Source organism: Podarcis cretensis (genome assembly GCF_951804945.1).
Source record: "Podarcis cretensis genome assembly, chromosome: 15".
Lineage (NCBI taxonomy): Eukaryota > Metazoa > Chordata > Lepidosauria > Squamata > Lacertidae > Podarcis > Podarcis cretensis.
Genome location: NC_137185.1, coordinates 3,628,210 through 3,651,407, shown reverse-complemented (window position 1 = coordinate 3,651,407; position 23,198 = coordinate 3,628,210). Strand labels below are relative to the sequence as shown.

The window sequence follows — 23,198 nt, the reverse complement described above, 5'->3', positions numbered from 1 at the left end:
GAGCAGTCATGGTGATCAAGCTGTCTTGCGAGGAACTGAGTTTTAAAAGCGAAACTTCAATAATAATATTTTTTATTTATACCCCGCCCTCCCCAGCCAAGGCCGGGCTCAGGGCGGCTAACAAGCAATAATTAAAACAAGTTGAATGATTACAACTTAAAAACAAGATTAAAATACAACATTAAAATATTGAAACATTAAAATATTAAAATGCAGCCTCATCACAGGAGGAGAAAGGAAAAAGAAAAAAGAAAGAGGGGGAGGGAATCAATTTGGCTCCAAGCCAAAGGCCAGGCGGAACAGCTCTGTCTTACAGGCCCTGCAGAAAGAAATCAGATCCCGCAGGGCCCTGGTCTCATGAGGCAGAGCGTTCCACCAGGCCGGAGCCAGAGTTGAAAAGGCCCTGGCTCTGGTTGAAGCCAATCTGACTTCCTTAGGGCCCGGGACCTCTAGGGTGTTGTTATTTATGGACCTTGAGGCTCTCCGTGGGGCATACCGGGAGAGGTGGTCCCATAGGTACGAGGGTCCTAGGCCATGAAGGGCTTTAAAGGTCAAAACCAGCACCTTAAATCTGACCCTGTACTCCACCGGGAGCTAGTGCAGCTGGAAAAGCACTGGGTGAATATGCTCCCATGGCAGAGGCCCCATGAGGAGCCTGGCTGCAGCATTCTGCACCCGCTGGAGTTTCTGGGACAGCTTCAAGGGCAGCCCCGCGTAGAGCAAATTACAGTAGTCAAGCCTGGAGGTGACCATCGCATGGATCACTGTGGCCAGGTCGGGGCGGAAAAGGTAAGGGACCAACTGCTTGATGCGGCAAAGGTGGGAAAATGTTGCAGGCTCCGCTCTCCTCTGTGCCCCACCTGACGTTTATATAATCGGGGGCAAGCGGGAAAAGGAATTCCTCCTGGCCTTTCTCCTGCGCATGGTCGGCCAATTGGTGTTAAAGGAGGATAGAACTTTCTTTATGTACGCCACAACAGCAGCAAGAATACTTATCGCAAAGTATTGGAAAACACAAGATCTACCCACCCGGGAAGAATGGCAGACGAAGGTGATGGACTATACGGAACTGGCTGAGATGACTGGCAGAATCCGGGACCAAGGAGAAGAGTCGGTGGAAGATTGGAAAAAATTTAAAGTATATCTTCAGAAATATTGTAAAATTAAGGAATGTTGGAATAGAATTATCTGGTTTTAGCAGAAAAGATATAAAGGATTAAGTAAAAATAATTTGGTGAAAGAAGAGAATGTAATATCACAATATATTAAGATAAACTATTAAGATAAAAACAAAACTGGAAAGGATTTGCTGAAATATCTAACTGAATTAGAATACAAAAATGGGAGGTGTGAGGAGGTCAAGGAAGTAAGTGAATGAAAGCAAGTGATGTAAAGGTTGGATCTTTTTTTTTTCAATTGTCTGTATTTTTTCTGTCCTTTCTATTTTTCTTTTTTTTCTTTTTATTTTTTCTCTTTGTAATCTTTAAAATGTGAATAAATATCATTAAAAAAAAAAGGAAAACGAATCCCTCCCAGCCCCATTCATCTCCCCCCCCCCCAAAAAAAATATATATATCATACTCTCAACCCCATTCATTCCCACCCCCATTGAAAAATTACCTAAGGGCACCGGTTTATTAGCAGAAATGTCCTCAGAACTGCCGGTCTGTAGTCTGGCTGTCAGCCCTGCTCGGCTCTGAGCCTAGGAGATGAAAAATTTTGGGATTTGGGGCGGGCGGGGGGAGAGAGAGAGGAGAGATCTCAGGGTTAACATCCATAGCACACATTTCCCATGACGTCCCAATCAAGGCTCATTAAGTCGCCCTTCGTTAGACGCCTGAATACAGACTCCACTAAGCCAGAAATAGTGCTTCAGGTTAAGAACTTTGCTTCAGGATGAGAACAGAAATCGTGCTCCGGCGGCACAGCGGCAGCAGGAGGCCCCATTAGCTAAAGTGGTGCTTCCGGTTAAGAACAGTTTCAGGTTAAGAACGGACCTCCGGAACGAATTAAGTACTTAACCTGAGGTACCAGTGTACTGGGCACCGTCCAGCTCTCATCTTACCTAGAGTAGACCCCTTGAAGTTAATGGGTTCGCCTAATTAGGGCCAGCTAATTTCAGTACGTCTCCTCCGAGGGCTGTCTCCCATGCTAGTCCCGCTGGGAATAATGGGCACGGCTAGTTTAGGGGTCTCAATTTCCAACTTCTGAGCAAAGCTTGCCGCAATCCATTGCCTCTCAGTTGGAAGCCGGGAGCAGAATCCCAACATTTTAATTTGGATCGTCAGGTTTCTGGAGCTCCTCGTTTTCAGAACGGCACTTTTTCCACCTCGACAACACACCTTTGCCTTAAAACCATAAACTGGGGTGTGAAATTTCTGAAGGAAAGCAGAGCCCAAGAAACACACAAAAACCTTTTGTGTCTCTTTCGGGGAACTGAGGAAGGAAGAGTTCCTGTGAGGCCGAGAGTTCAGCACCCGCCATGGCAGAAGAGGATATTTGTCTTTTATGTGTTTTGCATCAATCCAGCAGGGGCCAAACACTCTGGGCAGCTCTCAGACCACATGTTCTTTTTAATATTTTGTTGGGAGCTGCACAGAGCGGCTGGGGGAACCCAGTTAGATGGGCAGCATTTAAACAATTAAATTACTATTGATGATGCTATTGTTGTTACAGTCAAACCTCGGATCCTGAAAGCCTCCGTTTTGGAACATTTTGGCTCCCGAATGCCAAAAACAGGAAAGTAAATGCTCCGGTTTTCAAATGTTTTTCAGAAGCCAAACATCCAACAGGCTTCTGCTCGAAGCTCCTGCAGCCAATCAGAAGCCGCGCCTCAGTTGTCAAACGTTTTGGAAGCCGAACGTGCTTCCGGAATGGATTACGTTCAACAACTGGGGTTTGACTGTGCATTAATACCTTGGGTTCAGGTTGCGTTTTTTCGGGTTACACACCCACCGAAACCCGGAAGTACCGGAATGGGTTACTTCGGGTTTCGGCGGTCGCGCATGCGCAGAAGCACTAAATCACGCTTTGCACAGAAGTGCCGAATCACAACCCGTGCATGCGCAGACATGCCACTGTGGGTTGCAAATGTGCATTCGGCACGGATCACGTTCGCAACCCGAGCGTCCTCTGTATTATTATTCTGCTGCTCCGGACGACAGGACTCGAAGCAAGGGATTCAAGCTGCGAGAAAGCAGATTCTCTCTAAACATCAGGAAGGATGGTCATTCAACAGAGGAACGGACAACCTTGGAAGCTGTCAGATGATCTCTGGCTTTTAAGCAGAGGTTGGGTGGCCAGCCGTCAAGGATTCTTCCCCCGCGTTTCTTTCCAAGGGGATGAGCTAGATGTCCTTTGCGGGTCCCTTTCCAGCTCTAGCGCTCTATGATTCCATGAGGTGCCTACTTTACCCTTGTGGGTGCTGGGACCCGCCCACTTATGGAAACCAAAGGAACCGGTGCTCTCGAGCCTCACCTCTTCCGAGGCCTTTTTCCAGTCGGCTCGCAGGACGAGGACCAGGAAAGAGGCGGCTTGGAGAGAGATACAGACAATAAGCCCCGTCCACAGGCCTAAAGAGAGAGAGAAAGAGAACAAGATCCCTCAGATGAACCATCTAGTAACGGTAAAGGGACCCCTGACCATTAGGTCCAGTCGTGGCCGACTCTGGGGTTGCGGCACTCATCTCGCCTTATTGGCCGAGGGAGCCGGCGTACAGCTTCCGGGTCATGTGGCCAGCATGACTAAGCTGCTTCTGGCGAACCAGAGCAGCACACAGAAATGTCATTTACCTTCCCGCCGGAGCGGTACCTATTTATCTATTTGCACATGACGTGCTTTCAAACTACTAGGTTGGCAGGAGCAGGGACTGAGCAACGGGAGCTCACCCCGCCGCGGGGATTCGAACCGCCGACCTTCTGATCAGCAAGTCCTAGGCTCTGTGGTTTAACCCACAACGCCACCTGCGTCCCTGAACCGTCCAGTAGGGTTAGAGCATTTATTTATTCTGTGTACACGTCAGGCTTCCCAAACCCGGTGCACCCGAACAAAAGCAGAGTGGCAGATGAGGATGATGGACTTTGCAGAACTGGCAAAACTGACGGGAAGAATTCAGAACCAGCGAGACCAAGCATTCCAAAAGGACTGGAACAAATTTATATCATGTTTGAAAGACAATTGTAAGCAGTTAACATCATTATAGCAGGGCTATCTGAAGATTTGTAAGAGGAAATTGCTACATATTCAGGTTGAGTAAGTTAATATTTTAGGTACAGTGGTACCCCGAGTTACATACGCTTCAGGTTACATAAACTTCAGGTTACAGACTCTGCTAACCCAGAAATAGTACCTCAGGTTAAGAACTTTGCTTCAGGATGAGAACAGAAATCGCGTGGCAGCAGCGGGAGGCCCCATTAGCTAAAGTGGTGCTTCAGGTTAAGAACAGTTTCAGGTTAAGAACGGACCTCTGGAACGAATTAAGTACTTAACCCGAGGTACCACTATAATAATATAACAAGGGTAGGAAACAAAGCGAAATGTAAAGATGCAAAGTTTAATTTTGTAAACCAGGTATCCCCTGTTGGTTATTTTGCAGATTAGTTGCGCTGCAAAAGGCGTGTTGGGGAGACCACACATTCACGAAACGCAAAAGTAATTTTTGCTAGGCTTTAACAAGAAAAACCCCTTTTACACTAAATTACATTATATCAATAAGCATGACCCATCCACCATCCCATTTGCCAGGGGACTGAGAGAGCTACATGCTGCTCTTTATATACAATACCTAATTGCTGACACAGCTTAATTAGTACAATTTAACATCACCTGCTATACTGCTTCACAGCTGTAAAACTAGGTCATGTTATTTGCTCTGGCCTTTAAAGAGACACACATCTTGTGAAACAATGATGAACCTTAATATTTAAAGAAACCATTCAACACGCTGAATGTAAAAGTTTAAGTTTTACTTACCGTAATTTTGTTATGTTTGTGAAAATCAATAAAAAGTATTTTTTTAAAAAATAAAGAAACCGTTCAACATCCCTAACCTGCAGCCCTCCAGATGTTTTGGCCTACAACTCCAATGATCCCTAGCTAACAGGACCAGTGGTCAGGGATGATGGGAATTGTAGTCCAAAACATCTGGAGGGCCGAAGGTTGGGGGTGCCTGTTGTAAACCATCAGACGGGAGGAAGTCGTCAGGCTCAGTTGAGCCAAAGAGATAAAATAAGAGGATCTGATGTTACATAACCTGATTATATGTAAAGCCAATAAAAATCATTTAAAAAACAAACAAACCTGGTGCACCTCACCCCAGGTGTTTTTGGAACTACAACAAATGTTAAATCAGCAGTTCCCAAAGTGAGTGGTGCTCTGCCAGTCAGAGCAGGTAGTATTGGGTTGTCCAACTTGACTTGGCATAAGGCAGCATCCTAATACACAACCACTGTGATCCACGTGACGGTCACCTCCAGACTGGATTATTGTAACTCGCTCTACGTGGGGCTGCCCTTGAGACTGACCCAGAAACTCCAGCGGGTGCAGAATGCCATGGCGAGACTCCTGGCTGGGTCCTCGCTGCGAGATCACATTCACCCGGTGCTATACCAGCTGCACTGGCTCCCAGTGGAGTGCAGGATCAGGTTCAAGGTGCTGGTTTTAACCTTTAAAACCCTATACGGCCTAGGACCCTCGTACCTACGGGACTGCCTCTCCTGGTATGTCCCACAGAGAAACTTACGGTCTTCAAATAACATATTGGAGGTCCCGGGCCACAGGGAGGTTAGGCTGGCCTCAACCAGAGCCAGGGCTTTTTCGGCTGTGGCCCCGATCTGGTGGAACGCTCTGTCACAAGAGACTAGGGCCCTGCGGGACTTGACATCTTTCCGCAGGGCCTGCAAGACAGAGCTGTTCCACCAGGCCTTTGGCCAAGGCACAGTCTGACCCCCTCCTTTGGCAATCTTCACAGAACTCTAGCCCAATGGTTGCCATTAATCTGATTTGAACTGATTTTATAATGAACTGATTTTAGAATGTTGTATTGTTTTACTGTTGTTAGCCGCTCTGAGCCCGGCTTCGGCTGGGGAGGGCGGGATATAAATAAAAAATTATTATTATTTATTATTATAATAAATACAAAGGTGTGAGGGAAACTTTGGCCCTCTTAATGCTGCTGAACTACAGCTCCCATCATCTCTGGTCATTAGGCATGCTTGCTAGGGCTGATGGGAGTTGTAGTTCAGCACCATCTGGAGGAGCCACAGGTTCCCCTCACCTGGACTGGCTCAATCTTGGAGACAGCTGAGTGAAGGGACCTAGTGGCAGATCCCAAACGAAGGCCTTGCTCTCCCCCCCCCCCATTTGTTGAAAGCATTTATATCCTGCTCTTCGATCAGCACGGCTCCTGGAGTGAGTAATAGTCCCTGCCCTCAGGCTTAGAATAATAAAAAAAGGCACGACACAAAAGGAAAACAGGATGAGGAGGGAAGAGGTGAACAAGAACACACAATCTTTGATGTTTCTTAGAAAAAAATGACCAGCAGGTATTATTTTTTTTAAAAAAAATCTCTTTTTTTTTAGCTGACAACATCAGCTGGCGTTGGCCTGCTGAGACACGTACCTATCACTCCAAGCTTGTACCTAAACATAAGTGTGATGCCAATGGGAAGCCCAATGGTATAATAGCCGATGGCATTGGCGATGGCACCAATCTTCTGCTTTCCAGCTCCTCTCAGTATTCCGCCGCAGGTGGCCTGGAGAGGGGATGAGAAGGAGAGTGGGCTAAAATTATACCAGTTCAGCAACAGTGTCAGCGTGGGAGAGCGTCAAGACCCTGGCCTACCTCAAAGGGTTGGGTTTTTTTCTTAAAAATAAATAAATATTAAAGTTTGAAAAAAATACAGAGATTAATATCCAATATCTTTTTATCAAAGTTAAAAAAAAACTAATCCAAATAAAACACAAACCAAAATGAAGAAAGGAGAAGGGGGAAAAGAAAGAAAGAAGGAACTTCCGATTCTTCATCTGTCAGCTATATATAGAAAATTATTTAAAACATCCACTCCAAGATAAGACTCAATGGTTCTATAGACCAAAGTTTAATTCTAACCCAGATATCAACAGTTCCATTTTCTTTTTCACATAGAGTCTATAAGGGGTTTCCAATCTTTCGTAAATATTGAAAAATGTTTTTCTCTGATTAAACACGCCAACTTTGCCACCTCAGCTAAGTCCAATAATTTTAACAGGAAAGCTCCTTATATTAGGCAAGCTGAATCCATTTGAACAACTCCTCTCCCTTTACTTTCCATCCGAAAATTATTTGTGAGAAATTTTTGCTTGCTGGGGCCGGGGCAATGTTGGGAGAATACCCAAAGGACAATAAAAAAAAACTAGATCTTCAAACCCTGGAAAGGTTTATTTGGCAGCAGAGATTGTCTGGGCGAATGTCTTCAAAAATATGTTTACGAACATGAGGTCTAGAAGCTTGCTAAGTTTTAAATGTGAGAACAGGAAAAGGAAGAACCACATTCTGTGCTTGTGCTGCCCCCTAGTGGAACTACTAGTGGAACTACGGGGTTTGCAGCCACACAGAGCCCTGGGTACCAATTCATGCTGTACTGAACTCACCGCTATTGCATCCAGCAGATGGAAAGGGGCAAAAATCATCATTACTTTGGCAACCAGGGCGATGATCTCTCTGTCGGGGAGCAAAGACAAGACTGAGAATGGGCAGGGAAAGAAGGTGAGCTTTTTGGGGGGGGTAGAGGTTTTTTTTTTAAAAAAAGCATTGTTTCATTTTATAACATATATAAAACAGAGATAACAATAACAGAAAAAAATTAAAAGATGAAAAACAAAGCTACACAATAGGCATGTAGGATGAGCCCAGTTTAAAACGGGTTAAAATAACCAAGTCCCAGTAAAGAATATCAGCATTATCAGATCATCAAGTATAGTTTCGCATTTGCCAGGCTTACAAAAGGGTTGCTTTGAAAAAGATGTCTCTGTTGTAATAAAAGAATGCCAAATCAAATAAATATGCGTTTGGAGGTTCTAGTCCCTGTCAAAATCTCAAATTTTGTGTAATTTTCTCCACCATAATTATGTATTATTGGTTGCTGTTTTGTCCTTCTTTTAATGCATTTTGTGTTTAAACTTCTTCTTTGGCGACCACTTGTAGCTGAGTAAGATTGTCTTCCATAAACACAGTTTTAACAATGAGTCTGTAAGTGACTGTGGAGGCCAATTCTGGATCCACACGTCCTTCCGCAGTGGGGACATGGGTTTCCGGGCAGGAGTTGATCACAGTGTGGATTTGCCAAGCGTGCCTTCCTCTTAGCACATTTCTCCCTTGCGTCCTGAGTTCGATTGTCTTCAAAGCCCATGACGCCTTTGGCAAAGGCTGTTCTCCAACTGGAGAGCTTGCAGGCCAGCGTTACCCAGTTGTCGGTGTTTATACCACATTGTTTTGAGAGAGTCTTTAAACCTCTTTTGTTGACCACCAGCGTTAATAATAATAATAATAATTTATTATTTGTACCCCGCCCATCTGGCTGGGTCTCCCCAGCCACTCTGGGCGGCTTCCATAAAAACCAAAAATACACTAAAATATCACAGATTAAAAACTTCCCTGAACAGGGCTGCCTTAAGATGTCTTCTGAATGTCAGGTAGTTATTTATTGCTTTGACATCTGCTGGAAGGGCATTCCACAGGGCGGGCGCCACTACCGAGAAGGCCCTCTGCCTGGTTCCCTGTAGCTTTGCTTCTCGCAATGAAGGAACCGCCAGAAGGCCCTCGGCGCTGGACCTCAGCGTCCGGGCAGAACGATGGGGGTGGAGACGCTCCTTCAGGTATACTGGGCCGAGGCCGTTTAGGGCTTTAAAGGTCAACACCAGCACTTTGAATTGTGCTCAGAAACGTACTGGGAGCCAATGTAGGTCTTTCAAGACTGGTGTTATGTGGTCTCGGCGGCCGCCCCCAGTCACCAGTCTAGCTGCCGCATTCTGGATTAGTTGTAGTTTCCGAGTCACCTTCAAAGGTAGCCCCACGTAGAGCGCATTGCAGTAGTCCAAGCGGGAGATAACCAGAGCATGCACCACTCTGGCGAGACAGTCCGCAGGCAGGTAGGGTCTCAGCCTGCGTACCAGGTGGAGTTGGTAGACAGCTGCCCTGGATACAGAATTGACCTGCGCCTCCATGGACAGCTGTGAGTCCAAAATGACTCCCAGGCTGCGCACCTGGTCCTTCAGGGGCACAATTACCCTATTCAGGACCAGGGAGTCCTCCACACCTGCCCGCCCCCTGTCCCCCAAAAACAGTACTTCTGTCTTGTCAGGATTCAACCTCAATCCATTAGCCGCCATCCATCCTCCAACCGCCTCCAGGCACTCACACAGGACCTTCACCGCCTTCACTGGTTCTGATTTGAAGGAGAGGTAGAGCTGGGTATCATCTGCATATTGATGGACACCCAGTCCAAACCCCCTGATGATCTCTCCCAGCGGCTTCATATAGATGTTAAAAAGCATGGGGGAGAGGACGGAACCCTGAGGCACCCCACAAGTGAGGGCCCAGGGGTCTGAACACTCATCCCCCACCACCACTTTCTGAACACGGCCCAGGAGGAAGGAGCGAAACCACTGTATAACAGTGCCCCCAGCTCCCAGCCCCTCTAGACGGTCCAGAAGGATGTTATGGTCGATTGTATCAAAGGCCGCTGAGAGATCCAGCAGAACTAGGAAACAACTCTCACCTTTGTCCCTAGCTCGCCGGAGATCATCAACCAGCGCGACCAAGGCAGTTTCAGTCCCATGATGAGGCCTGAATCCCAATTGGAAGGGATCCAAATGGTCCGCATCCTCCAGGCGTGCCTGGAGTTGTTCAGCAACCACGCGCTCAATCACCTTGCCCAAGAAAGGAAGATTTGAGACTGGACGATAGTTGGCCATACTGGCCGGGTCTAAAGATGGTTTTTTAAGAAGCGGTTTAATGACCGCCTCTTTCAGCGGATCTGGGAATGTTCCCTCACAGAGGGAAGCATTCACCACCCCGCAGAGCCCATCGCCCAGCCCTTCCCGGCTTGCTTTTATTAGCCAGGATGGGCAAGGATCTAGGAGACAGGTGGTTGGTTTCACGCGTCCAAGCAGCCTGTCCACATCCTCGGGGGTAACGGATTGAAATTGATTCCATGCAACTTGACCAGACAGAGCTCTAGCACTCTCCCGCCCCGGCACTGCTCCCACGGTGGTGTCTAGCTCCTTCCGAATATGAGTGATTTTATCTGCAAAAAACTTTGCAAAATCGTTGCAGGAGATCTTGGGGTCTTTACAAGGCCCCGGTGGTAAAGGTGGTTCCGTTAAATTACGAACCATCTGAAAGAGTCTCCTGCTACTATTTTCTGCAGATGCAATAGAGGCGGTGAAGAAAGTCTTCTTCGCCGTCGCTATTGCCACTTGGTAGGCTCGACGTTGAGCTCTAACCTGTGTCCGGTCAGATTTGGAGTGAGTTTTTTGCCACCGACGCTCTAGCCGTCTCAGTGATTGTTTCATCGCCCTCAGCTCCGAAGAAAACCACGGAGCTGTCCGGGCTCCATGCAATCGGAGAGGGCGTTTGGAGCCAGACAGTCGATAGCCCTGGTTAACTCCGCATTCCAGCGGGCCACCAGGGAATCAGCTGAAAGGCCATCAACATGGGATAAAGCATCCCCTACCACTCTCTGGAAACCATTTGGATCCATTAAGTGGCGGAGGCGGACCATCTGAATTGGTCCCACCTCCCTGCAGAGGGGAAGGGTCGCGGAGAAGTCCAGTTGCACCAGGAAGTGATCTGACCATGGCACTTCTTTTGTTTCACTTTTACTTAGTGTCAGATCACCCACGTCACTAGAGGTGAACACCAGGTCTAAGGCATGTCCATAACTATGAGTTGGGCCAAACTTATTCAGGGACAGCCCCATGGAGGCCATGCTTTCCACGAAGTCCCGAGCAGCCCCTTGTAAGGTCGTGTCGGCATGGATGTTAAAATCTCCTAGGACAACCAAAGGTGTCTCCAGGAGAAAATCCGCCACGACCTGAAGCAGCTCAGACAGGGAATCCTTGGTGCAGCGGGGAGGTCGGTACACCAAAAGGAATCCTGTACTGCCCCTATTGCCCAACTTCCAGAACATGCACTCAGAAAACTGGATCTTCCCAGTAGGACGCCTGGTGCAAGCTAGTGACTTCCTAAAAATCACTGCAACCCCCCCTCCCCGCCCACATAACCTGGGTTGCTGTGCGTAAGAGAAACCTGGTGGGCAAGCAGCGGCAAGGACAGGCCCATCTGCTTCCTCCAACCAGGTCTCTGTCACACATGCCAGGTCAAATCCTCCATCCACAATCAGGTCGTGGATGGCAGTGGTTTTATTCATCATTGACCTGACATTACACAGCAACACCTTCAGGTCATGTAGGTTTCCCCTGTTGATTCCAGTATCCATCTGGTCAAGGCCAGACCCGGAGGCAGGGATAGTCTTCAAACAACGACTAAACCTGCCTCCTCGGTAATGACATGGTCTGGTCTTAGCGTAACTCCGCCTCCTGCCCATGATCACCGAGATCGGATGTCCCAGTGCTTCCTCCCCCGTGGAACTTGTCCCAGCCATCGTGTTGGCTGGGGCCCCACTCCCAGGCAGCCCTGATCCCGCCCCTTAAAAACAAAACACAAACTATACAGAACCAATAAAACAACAACAACAACAAAAAGAAACAGAACAATTATACTAAAATTAATCCCCAACTAAATATCCATCGCACCCACCCCCAACAATGGAAAAAAGGAAAATAAAAATAAAAATTTAAATTTAAATTTAAATTGCCACCGACTGCTTGAGGACATATTAAAGCACATTAACCACCTGGAACAGGGAAGAATGGCAGAACACTTCCCACCCTTCCCAAAAAGTTTGTTCCAAATAAATGCCTGGGCCACGCCCCCTGGGCCAGTTGGAAAGGCCCTGGAATGGAGCAGGCCCTGCAGTCCTCACCCAGCCGATGGTCCGAGGCCTCACTGCAGCAGGAGTCCCTTTATAGCCGGGAGAGAGGTCCTGGGCCACGCCCCCTGGGCCAGCTGGAAAAGGCCCTGGAAGGGAGCAGGCCCTGCAGTCCTTACCCAGCCGATGGTCCGAGGCCTCACTGCAGCAGGAGTCCCTTTATAGCCGGGAGAGAGGTCCTGGGCCACGCCCCCTGGGCCAGCTGGAAAAGGCCCTGGAAGGGAGCAGGCCCTGCAGTCCTCACCCAGCCGATGGTCCGAGGCCTCACTGCAGCAGGAGTCCCTTTATAGCCGGGAGAGAGGTCCTGGGCCACGCCCCCTGGGCCAGCTGGAAAAGGCCCTGGAAGGGAGCAGGCCCTGCAGTCCTCACCCAGCCGATGGTCCGAGGCCTCACTGCAGCAGGAGTCCCTTTGTAGCCGGGAGGCTTTACGTTTTCCATTTTTAAGCTTGGAATTTTTAAGTTCTCTCGTGGACCGCTGAGCGGTCCGCTGATTTGCCCAGATCAATGCCGAAAGAATTTCCTGCTCCGGGTTTGAATGACCTACCTGTCGCTGGTGAAGACGTAGGCTACCACGTCCTTCACGGCTGCCAGGAGGCCAGCAAACACCATAGCAAACACACCTGGGACAGGAGAGAGAGATCAGATCAGAAGCGTTTTTAAATAATAATAATAATAATAATAATAATTTATTATTTGTACCCCGCCCATCTGGCTGGGTTTCCCCAGCCACTCTGGGTGGCTTCCAACAAAGACCAAAAATACACTAAAATGTCACACATTAAAAAATGCAACAGTATTGAAAGAGCTCCTCTGGCAATGGTCTGAATGTGCCTCAGAGGTAGCACATCTCTCATGCCGGGGTGGGGGAACCTCAGGTCTGAATGCGGTCCTCCGTGGCTCTCTGTCTGGCCCTTGGGACACTCCAGGCTCCGCCTCCCCAAGCCCCGCCCCTTTCCCCAAGATGGTTCTGCAGGACGGCCGATAGGAATGGGTGCATAGAAACCCCTTGCACCTGTTCTTTCACCCTCTCTCTCTCAATCTCTTTGTCTCTGGCCCTTCCCATCACTATCACACGGCCCCCAGAAGGTCGCTTGTGAGAATATGTAGCTTTCAGACAGGGGAAGAGGGTTCTCTGCCCCTGAGCTAAGGAGACGCTGCCCCTTTAAGGATGAACCCTTCCTGGGAAAGAGAGCTCCGCCCACTGCCAGAGGGACTGGGACAGCCTTAAAGAGACATACACACCTGTGCAGAGGAGCCCCGTGATGCAGGACAGTTTGGCTTGCTGGATGTCACCAGCCCCAAGGGCGTTCCCCACTCGGACGCTGGAGGCAACGCTCATGCCTTGCGGTAGCTGGTGGGGGGACAGGAGAGGGGATTAACCAAGGGAGCAAAATATTCTGCAGTCAAAGGGAGCGAGGAGCGAAAGCAACAGCCCCTTTAAGGCTAAAAAGAAGTACAGTGGATGCACGTTCACAACCCACAGCGTTCGCAACCCGCAGCAGTGTGTCTGTGCGGGTTGTGATTTGGCGCTTCTGCACATGCGCAAAGCGCGATTTAGCGCTTCTGCGCATGCGTGGCTGCCGAAACCCAGGAGTAACCCGTTGCGGTACTTCCGGATTTCGGCGGGTCCGTAATCTGAAAAAACGCGACCTGAAGCGGCTGTAACCTGAGGAATAACTGTATTTGGAGAGTTTCTTTTTTGAAGCTGTGCGTTGGGGGGGGGGGGAGAGAAGATGGCCCCAACAGTGCAATTCTAGGGATGTTTACTCAAAAGTGTGTGGTGATGCCTATTCAGTAAGCACGTTTATTTTGTTTCGTAAAATTTATATACCGCTGAATTTTAAAACGGAACACAAAACCACACACACACACACACACACACACACACACACACAAACCGCAAGGCGGTTTACAAAAATATCAAAGCAATGAAATTTTCAGCAACCGATCCCTCCTCCCAGTTAAAAACAGCTATTTAAAAGCTTCAAAAATAACTAAAATCAACAAAAAACTTTTTTAAAAAAACAACCAGATTAAAACATAGGTCAATATTCTACAGGACTAGACAGGCTTGCCTAAAATAATGTTTGGAGGAGGCACCAAAATGTGTACAGTGAAAGAAGCTGCCCGATGTCTGTAGGCAGGGAGTTCCCAAGGGTAGGTGATGCCACACTAAAAGAACAATCTCTTAAAAGTTTGAAATGAGTGTAGCTGTGCCAGTTCTACAGATCGAAGGGCATATAGGGAGTAAAGCATTCCCACAAGTAAACTGGTCCCAAGTTGTTAAGGGTTTTATATACCAATAGTATTTGTTTTAATTTTAATTACGTATTTTGTGCTTTTTACCGTATTTTTCGCTCTATAGGACAAACTTTTTCCCCTCCAAAAATTAAGGGGAAATGTGTGTGCGTCCTATGGAGCGAATGCAGGCACCCTGGCTTCAGCGATAGCAACGCGAAGCCTCCGAAACTTGTGCTCCAGAGGCTTCGCGTTGCTTTCGCTGAAGCCAGGAGAGTCTGGTCTTTGAGGCTGGCGGTGGGGGAAAGCAGCGCTTCCCCCCACCGCCAGCCCCACAGGCTCAGGGGGTAGCGGGAAGGTCAAAAAGCCTGCAGGAGCTGTGCGCTCTTTAAAGGGTGCGCGGCTCCTGTGGGCTTTTGCAGGAGATGGGGGAATTCACCCACCTCCCGCAAAAGCACGAAAAGCCGTGCACTCTTTAAAGGCTGTGCGGCTTCTGCAGGCTTTTCCTAGAAAAGCCAGCAGGAGCCGCACAGCCTTTAAAGAGCGCGCCGCTCTTGGGGGCTTTTCCCCAAGGAGGGAGAAGGGACTGACTGGCCGAGAGCTGGGGGGGGGGGGAATCATTTTTCCCCCACTGATTTCCCTCGCTGAAAACTAGGTGCACCCTATGGTCAGGTGCGCCCTATAGAGCGAAAAATACGGTATATTGTAATTTTATTTTGTGAACCACCCTGAGATCTACGGGTATCAGGCGGTATACAAATTTAATTAACAACAGCAACAACTTGAATTTGGCCTGGCGATGAATCAGTGCAGATCTCTGATTGGGATGATTCATGCAAAAAAAAGGGCTGCAAAATAGTGTTGCAAAGTATAAAAGCCCAAGTTGTGCTAGCCACCAAGGTATAACAAATACCTGCAATAAGAATTCAAAATAAACAGGTGTCACTGGAACAATAGCAGCAATTTTTATAAAAACGGGAAACTCGAGTGAAGAGATAACGGCACGGCGAGTTCTAGCCGAAAATGGCTCACTCAGTACAAGGAAATTCAATTCCTCACCAGATATGCGACCGTAGCCAGTTCGTAGATGATGGACTGAGCGCCCAATTCGACCACGCTGATCATGCCTTGGGGAGGAAAGAGGAAGAAAAGGAGACACAGAGGAATTATGGAGGAGAACTGAAAGCAGGTGAGTCATCAGAGGCCAAAAATAAGGAGAGGTAGATGCCGGTCTTTAGACTTAATGGCAGACATGTGAACGGGTAGGAGGTACTGGCCTGGTCCAATTGGACACAGTTCACTCTCTGCACCAGCAAGAAGGAATGAATGAATGAATCTTTATTTGCGTCAGCCATCGGCCATAGCAGGAAATCAACAATACGGTATACAAAGCACAGAAATAAAAAGTTAATTATATAAAATACATTTTTGGGTTTTGAACCAATAGTCAAATAGCGGATCTTATTCTGACTGCCCCAGCTAAAAACCTTGCAACCTTTGCTGTCACCTGCTCATCTTGATCTGCCAAAAGAATGGACACCGGGGCAGTGGTTGGGCAACCCGGAATGGACAGTAAAAGAGGGGTGATAATCTTCCTCAAGTCTCTATAAGGAGTGCAAGCCAGAAGGGCATGCGCCACCGATTCGGTACTGCCATCTCCACAGGGGCATAAGCATTTTTCGTGTGGAATCTGTTGGAATTGTCCCTCGAGTCCAGCCGAGGGCAACACATTCAATCTTGCAAGAGTAAAGGCGCGTCTATATTTTAGAATTGCTAGGTTATGCAGATCGGGTGCCAGAGAGTCGAAATGGGAAGGTGGAAAATAGTCACACCATGGGCAAAAGTTCCTTATTGCGTCCAAATTGTTCTGACACTCGGTATCATTTAAAGGTAAAGGTAAAGGGACCCCTGAGCATTAGGTCCAGTTATGGACGACTCTGGGGTTGCGGCGCTCGTCTCACTTTATTGGCCGAGGGAGCCAGCATACAGCTTCTGGGTCATGTGGCCAGCATGACTGAGCCGCTTCTGGTGAACCAGAGCAGCGCACGGAAACGCCATTTACCTTCCCGCCGGAGCGGTACCTATTTATCTACTTGCACATGACGTGCTTTCAAACCACTAGGTTGGCAGGAGCAGGGACCGAGCAACAGGAGCTCACCCCATTGCGGGGATTCAAACTACCGACCTTCTGATCTGCAAGCCCTAGGCTCTGTGGTTTCACCCACAGCGCCACCCGCGTCCCTCTTCGGTATCATTTAGGCACTGACAAATTAGACTGCTTTCTTTAATAAAACCCAAAGCGAGTAGCTGTTGTGGTGATAAACCACAAGAGTGAAGCTTTGGATAGACAATTTTAGACTTATGACAATCTGTAGTGCTAGGGATATTACACCAGGGGATCTGAGTTTAGGAGAAGCCAATAGTTAAAGTGTCCTGCGCCAGATCCGTAATTCTACAGAGGGAAGATTAGCCTCTGGGAGCAATGATGCGTTTGGGGCACCATCAAGACGAGGGAACAGGGAGCCCAATCTGTGCTGCTCTGCAGTGCCGCCGTTGGTCGTGGCGAGAAAGGGGTACTGCGGTTTGTTGACTTGGCATGGTACAAAGCAGGGGAATGGAGACGCAGGACGGGGAAGCAGGCAGAGACACGGCCTTAACCTCACCCGCCAGGAAGCTGCCGATCTCAAATGTCCACCACTCAATGCAGATCATCAGCATGCTGGGGAGAGCCAGGCGGACGAAGGAGCCCCACTCCTGCAAGCAGTCCAGCGTCCAGCCTGCAAGAACCAGCAGAAAGAGGCTTCCAGATTCCAGAAGCTTTGATTGGCTGCGCGCCACGTGACCCACCCTGACCTATCACTGCAAAGGGGCTCCCTTAAAAGGCTTTCCCCCCACCGCAGTCGCCCGCAAACTGCACAGGGCATTGCCAGAGGGGTTTCGCTCTCCCCTCCTTCCACGCTGCCTTCTCGAAGGCAAAAATTAAAAAATAATCCCCAGGTTTAACGCCTCGCAGAGAGCCCAGGGGTGGGTGTCACAGTTATAGTGCTGGACTAGGGACCTCGGAGGCCACCGTTCAAAACCCGACTCAGCCACCGGGTGATCCTTGGGCTGACCGCTGTTTCTTAGCCTAGCCTACCTCACAGGGTTGTTGAGAGGTAATAAAATGGGGGGGGGGGGGGAGAGACAGAACGGCCTTCTTTGAGCTCCTTGGAGGAATGGTGGTATATAAATTTTAATAAAAAGCAACTAATAATAATAATAATAATAATAATACCTCCCCAGGTCTCCTTGTGTATCTTCTTCCACCACACATACAGGAAGAGGAGGAAGGCCTGCAAATTCTGAGACAGCGTGTTGGCCCACGCAGAGCCCCTGTGAAACAGCGAGGGAAAATTGAAGCAAGTTAGGAGGAAGGAATAATTGAGAGAACGTCAGGTTTGGTTTTTCTTTAGGCTGGTGGTCCTAGTAACGCGTTGCCATGTAGTTTTATGAGTGGGTGGCAGGGCTGGCAGCAGATTTCTTTGCAATCATGAGAACTAGAAACTTAGCTTTCATTTTTTTAAAAAAAATGGGGAGGAGATAGTAATAATAATAATAATAATAATAATAATAATAATAATAATAATAATAATTTTATTTATACCCTGCCCCCCTCCGGCCAAAACCAGGCTCAGAGCGGCTAACATCAAATATTACCATAAAATCAAGCAATCAGTTAAAATACAATCTAAAATCAAATCGGATTCAAAGTGAAATCCAATCAGATGGCAACCTGCAAATTAGGGATGGGGACCTTAAATGCACACAGATATGTGCGCCCAGGCCGTAATGCAGCAGATATAACACTCCCACTGCCCCCGGTTGCCTAGCATTGAAGTAAGCCAGCGTGTCACAGAATCACAGAATTGTAGCATGGGAAGGCACCCCAAAGGACATCTAGTCTAACCCCGTCCACACCAAAATGGCTCACAGACTGGATATCAAAGAAGGAGGGTGTCAACAGCCTGTTGCTTCCCCTGTTGCAGAGGCAAGGGTGGGAAATGCCCATTTTGGGGGTCGCAGCCCCATGATATCCTGTAGGGGGCGGGGTCACCACGAGCAAAACTTCCCCCAGTGATCTTACAGGTCTACGCAGGGGCAAACTGGATCCCAAGCTGTCCAGGAATTTCTGTGTTAGCAACAAGACCCGAACCCTGAACCCCGAACTTACACCACTCCCAGCCCAAAGGAGTAAAGGAAGACGGTGTTCATGATCACGTTCAGGATATTGGCCACGACGCCCGTGATCACCTGGGGCAGGAGGATAGCCTGGGATCGGGGGGGGGGGGGGGAAGAAAAAGGGAAAATTAAGCACACCTCCCCAGCCAGCCAGCCTGTTCCCACACCCAGCTAAAGCTCCCAGTTTACATCTCCCCACCTCCCTCAACCTCCAAACCCCGGAGGAATTGCCCTCAGGCCTGGATCCCTTTGGGGAAAGGTTGACAAAAGATTTGGAAAGTCTCTCCAGCATCTCTCTCTGCCCCTGCCCCCCCCCCAGCAGTCTTTTAACGGTTCAAAATGTGCTTGACTGTGTTAGGCTGCTAAGAAGAAATCAAATGAGAAGCTGCCCCACCCCACTCCAAAAACACGTTTCATAATAATAATAATAATAATAATACATTTTACTTCTACCCCACCCTCCCCAGCCATGATTGGGTTTAGGGCGGCTAACACCAGGTATAAAACAATCGGTTAAAATACAACTTAAAAACAATATTAAAATACAACGTTAAAATGCAGCCTCATTTCAGTAGAAACTCGGATCAAAAACTTTTGGGGGATGAAAACGTCAAGTCTTCACCAAGGCCAACTACCCAGACTGTCCAAAATGCCAAAGGAAATGTTTGCACAACCCCCTTGGTGCAGCAATGACCCCCCCCCAACCTCCCCCTAAGCAGGTGAATGGGTCCATACCTGGCTTTGCAAATAGCGGGTTTGTAGCTGATAGAGGAAAGCTGCCTGGAAAGGGTGGGGGGAAATAAACCACAGAACCGTGTTAGATTACATTTCTTTTGGCGGTGGCTTGACTTGAGCAACTAGGCCCGAAGAATCCTTTGTCCTTGCCCCAGATGATTCCCAGCATTCCCAGTTAATTCCCAGTTTGGACTGGGATGCCACAGAGCATGTAGTCGGATTAGCGGGTTGTGAGATTGTCAGAAGAGCCCAGGGGGACCTCTCTCGCCTCCTGTTCTCTAGGAGGCCAAACAAATACCCCAGTGGGAAGTCCCTAATCAGGATTCGAACTCTCCACCCTCTTGCAATTGCCGGCAGCTGCCTCCAACCGCAGAGACGAATCATAGCCATTGTGGCTAGTGCCCATCGACAGCATTGTCCTCCCTGGATTTGCCTGCTTCCAAATAGCCATGACAGGGACGCTGGTGGCGCTGTGGGTTAAACCACAAAGCCTAGGGCTTGCCGATCAGAAGGTCAGCGGTTCGAATCCCTGCGACGGGCTGAGCTTCCATTCCTCAGTCCCTGCTCCTGCCAACTTAGCAGTTCAAAAGCACGTCAAAGTGCAAGTAGATAAATAGGTACCACTCCGGCGGGAAGGTAAACGGCGTTTCCATGCACTGCTCTGGTTCGCCAGAAGCGGCTTAGTCCTGCTGGCCACATGACCCGGAAGTTGTACATCGGCTCCCTCGGCCAATAAAGCGAGTTGAGCGCCGCAACCCCAGAGTCGGCCACGACTGGACCTAATGGTCAGGGGTCCCTTTACCTTTATCTTTAAATAGCCATGACCTGCAAACCTCAAAATCCTGCCGTGTATTTTGACTTGCTTTTGGAAGCTGCCCAGAACTACCGGTATATGGGAAAACGCTGGGGTGTGAATCTGTTTCTAAATGAAGGACTAACATCCGAGCCCCATCTCTGAGACACAGTTCCCCAAAGCGAATTTAAGGCGCTTCTGAAATTGCAATTGTTTTAATGGCAAGTGAAAACGAGAATCTGGGTGAGGGGTGCAGAGAGCAGAGAGCAAAGAAGGGGAGGTTTTTTATTTTAAAAACAACAACACTTACTGGGAGTGCTGGAATAAATATCATCACGTAAACCTGAGTCAACCTGAAAGACATCAACAGAAATTTTATTCTTCTTCCCAGGCACAGCGGATAGGAACTTAACGGGTTCATTGGCTGCAACGGAAGCTCACAGGTCTAGGAGAATCCAAAGCAAGGATTCAACCCTGCAGATAATCATCCAGAGGTAGACTCCCAGATCTGGAGGCTCCAGTTCATTCCGTTTATAGTTCACCTTGTCCTCCAAGGAGCTTGAAGTGGTGTGCATGGTTCTTCTCCGCCCCCCCCCCTTTAGCCTCACAACAGCCCTGCAGGTTAGGTTTATAGCAGGCTTCTTCAACCTCGGCCCTCCAGATGTTTTTGGCCTACAACTCCCATGATCCCTAGCTGGCAGGACCAGCGGTCAGGGATGATGGGAACTGTAGTCTCAAAACAGCTAGAGGGCCGAGGCTGAGGAAGCCTGGTTTATAGCTAAAGCAAACCAATCTTCTAACTTTCAACATGTTGAAATATGCATTTTTTAAAAAACCAGAAGCATTTTTACTTGGTATTATAGGTCAGGACATTAATAGGCAAGATGTTAAATTGTTTTTATATGCAACAACTGCAGCAAGAGTATTGTTAGCCCAGAAATGGAAACAAGAAGAAATTCCGATGAAAGAAGAATGGCAGATGAAATTAATGGACTACGCAGAATTGGACAAAATGACAGGAAGGATTCGAAACCTGTGGGACCAGAGATTTACAGAAGATTGGAAGAAGTACCGTATTTTTCGCTCTATTGGACGCACCAGACCACAGGACGCACCTAGTTTTTAGAGGGGGAAATCAAGGGGGGGGAAATTATTCCACCCCCCCCCAGCCCCAAAGAGCAACGGACAGGCTGCGCGCTTCCTCTTTAGCCTTGAGCAGCATCTTTAGCCTTGCACAACGGGATGGATCGTGCCCGCTGTCCACCGGGGCTGGACTAGATGACTCCTGGGGTTCCCTTCCAACCCTGCAATTCTGTGACCTCGGAAGTTGTTGGGGGTCTCCACCACTGGAGGCTTTTAAGCAGCAGTTGGGGGACCATCTGCCTGGCGTTCTTTAGCTGTGATTCCTACATTGTGATGGGGCTGGGCTAGATGACCCTCGGGTGGCCCTCCCAACTCTATACAGTCCTACACTTCTGCGGCAGGAGATCCACAGCCACTTCACACAATGCCCACTCCCAATTTTCATTGGAGAGACATGTGGCTTCACTGTCTAGGTAGGTACCCCCCTACCTGCCACTTTTCCCTCGCCCCACTTAAGCCGAGGGAATTCCTGCCCAGAGAAGCTCCCAGGTGAGGCAAGGGTTAAGATCTACCTCTGGTAAATGGCTTTGTATCCTCCCTCTTTCCCTTTTCTCTTCTTCTTCTATGCTAGTTCCTTCTCTTGTGTTTTGTTTAATCTGTTTTTATTGTATACTAAAATAAAAGCTGCAAAGTTTCCTTTTTTATAATATTCCCCCCCTCCAAACTAAAACGTTAATCTAGATAAAAACACTGATCCAGAGGAAAATAAGGGGGTGGAGAAAGGACGAAAAAAGAAAAAGAGGTAGAGATAGAGAGATTTTTTAAAAGTTGGCTTCTTTAGCCTTGCGTAGCCTCCCGCGGCAGCGAGGGGATAGATCGCGCTCGCTGCCTGGGCTTCCTCTTTAGCCTTGCACAGCCTCCCGCGGCTGGAGAGGCACACACGGCTTTTCTAGAGGAGGGAGAAGGGACTGACTGGCCGCGTCAGTCCCTTCTCCCTCCTGGGGAAAAGCCCGCAAGAGCCGCGCAAAGCTTGTGTGTGGCTCTTGGGTCTTTTCCTGCTTGCCTCCCTCCCTGCATTCGCTCCATAGGACGCACAGACTTTCCCCCTTAGTTTTTAAGACGGAAAAACTGTGTCCTATGGTGCGAAAAATACGGTATATGAATTATTTGAAGAGCAACTGTAATCAACAAATTACGCTAGTAGGACTGCAAGAAGTTTTGTAAGGAGAAATATATGAAGTGTTACAAAGTAGAAAAAGGTAGAGATATTGGCTATGAGTTTGAAATGTAATAAGGAAGATAAGAAATGCAAACTAAGAGATTAGATTGGAAAATTTTCAGACAGGCTTGATGGAAGTCAAAAATTTGAATAAGATGTAAAAGTATGTTTAATTACTGTTGAAAATGATATGTTAAAAAACCTAATAAAAATTATAATAAAAAACCCAAAAAGAACCCCAAAACAATCTTCAGGTTTTTTTTGTGACCGGGAGAGCAGAAGTTATGAAAATGTTTGGTTTTTTTTAATCAGGTGTTTCTGCCCACCTGAAGGAAGGTTTGAGGTCCTGAAGATATCTCTTGAGAAAGAGAGAGAGAGGGATAGGGAGTTCTCAAAGCCCAGGGAGCAGAGATTTAAGCCCCGAATGTGAGAACAGAAGGGAGCGATAGTAGGAAGTGCAGAATTGTGTGTGTCCTGCAAACCAAATTACTCAAAAGCACAAACCGGCTACAAACCGGGGATCAGCTCTTTTTAAGTTCCTAGTCCTTAAGGACACAAAGACCAAACTTGTGCAGAAGTGCCTGATTTTTTAAAAAACAAAAGTGTCAGGGAACTGCCATCGGAAGGACAGGTGGTGAGAAGGCTTCAGGAGAATAGGAGAGACACTTCTTCAGCAGAAGAGGGAACCAGTAGGGGGAGTGCGGGAGCTCCAAAGGAAAGGGAGTCGGAGGGGAGGCTCTGGGATACTTCCAGTGAGAACAGTGAGGAGGTATCAGAACAGCCTTTAAGGACCCCCACCCCCCGCCGGAAACTGTCACGCAGGGAATCCAGGAGGCGCATGTCCGTGAAACAGCTTTTATGTTGGAAACGTTTCCGCAAACGC

The 23,198-nt window shown here is 48.2% G+C and overlaps 1 protein-coding gene across 5 annotated transcripts in view; it reads right to left on the bottom strand.

Annotated features, from left to right (window-relative positions):
- LOC307204149 (multidrug and toxin extrusion protein 2-like) overlaps positions 1-23,198 on the bottom strand; it is a 43,152-nt gene that overhangs the window by 1,982 nt on the left and 17,972 nt on the right. For 4 of the 5 annotated variants that reach the window (XM_079955629.1, XM_079955633.1, XM_079955631.1 and 1 more), the window contains exons 5-16: positions 20,324-20,366; positions 19,221-19,265; positions 18,478-18,575; positions 17,542-17,639; positions 16,931-17,044; positions 15,327-15,394; positions 13,272-13,380; positions 12,574-12,649; positions 7,630-7,699; positions 6,620-6,752; positions 3,478-3,572; positions 1,621-1,702 (exon numbers count right to left, since the gene is read on the bottom strand). In XM_079955629.1, the coding sequence (XP_079811755.1) occupies positions 1,621-1,702; positions 3,478-3,572; positions 6,620-6,752; positions 7,630-7,699; positions 12,574-12,649; positions 13,272-13,380; positions 15,327-15,394; positions 16,931-17,044; positions 17,542-17,639; positions 18,478-18,575; positions 19,221-19,265; positions 20,324-20,366 (1,031 nt within the window). Of the gene's footprint in view, positions 1-1,620; positions 1,703-3,477; positions 3,573-5,147; positions 5,433-6,587; positions 6,753-7,629; positions 7,700-12,573; positions 12,650-13,271; positions 13,381-15,326; positions 15,395-16,930; positions 17,045-17,541; positions 17,640-18,477; positions 18,576-19,220; positions 19,266-20,323; positions 20,367-23,198 lie in introns of those variants that run through there. The other variant, XM_079955630.1, reaches the window with a different exon arrangement.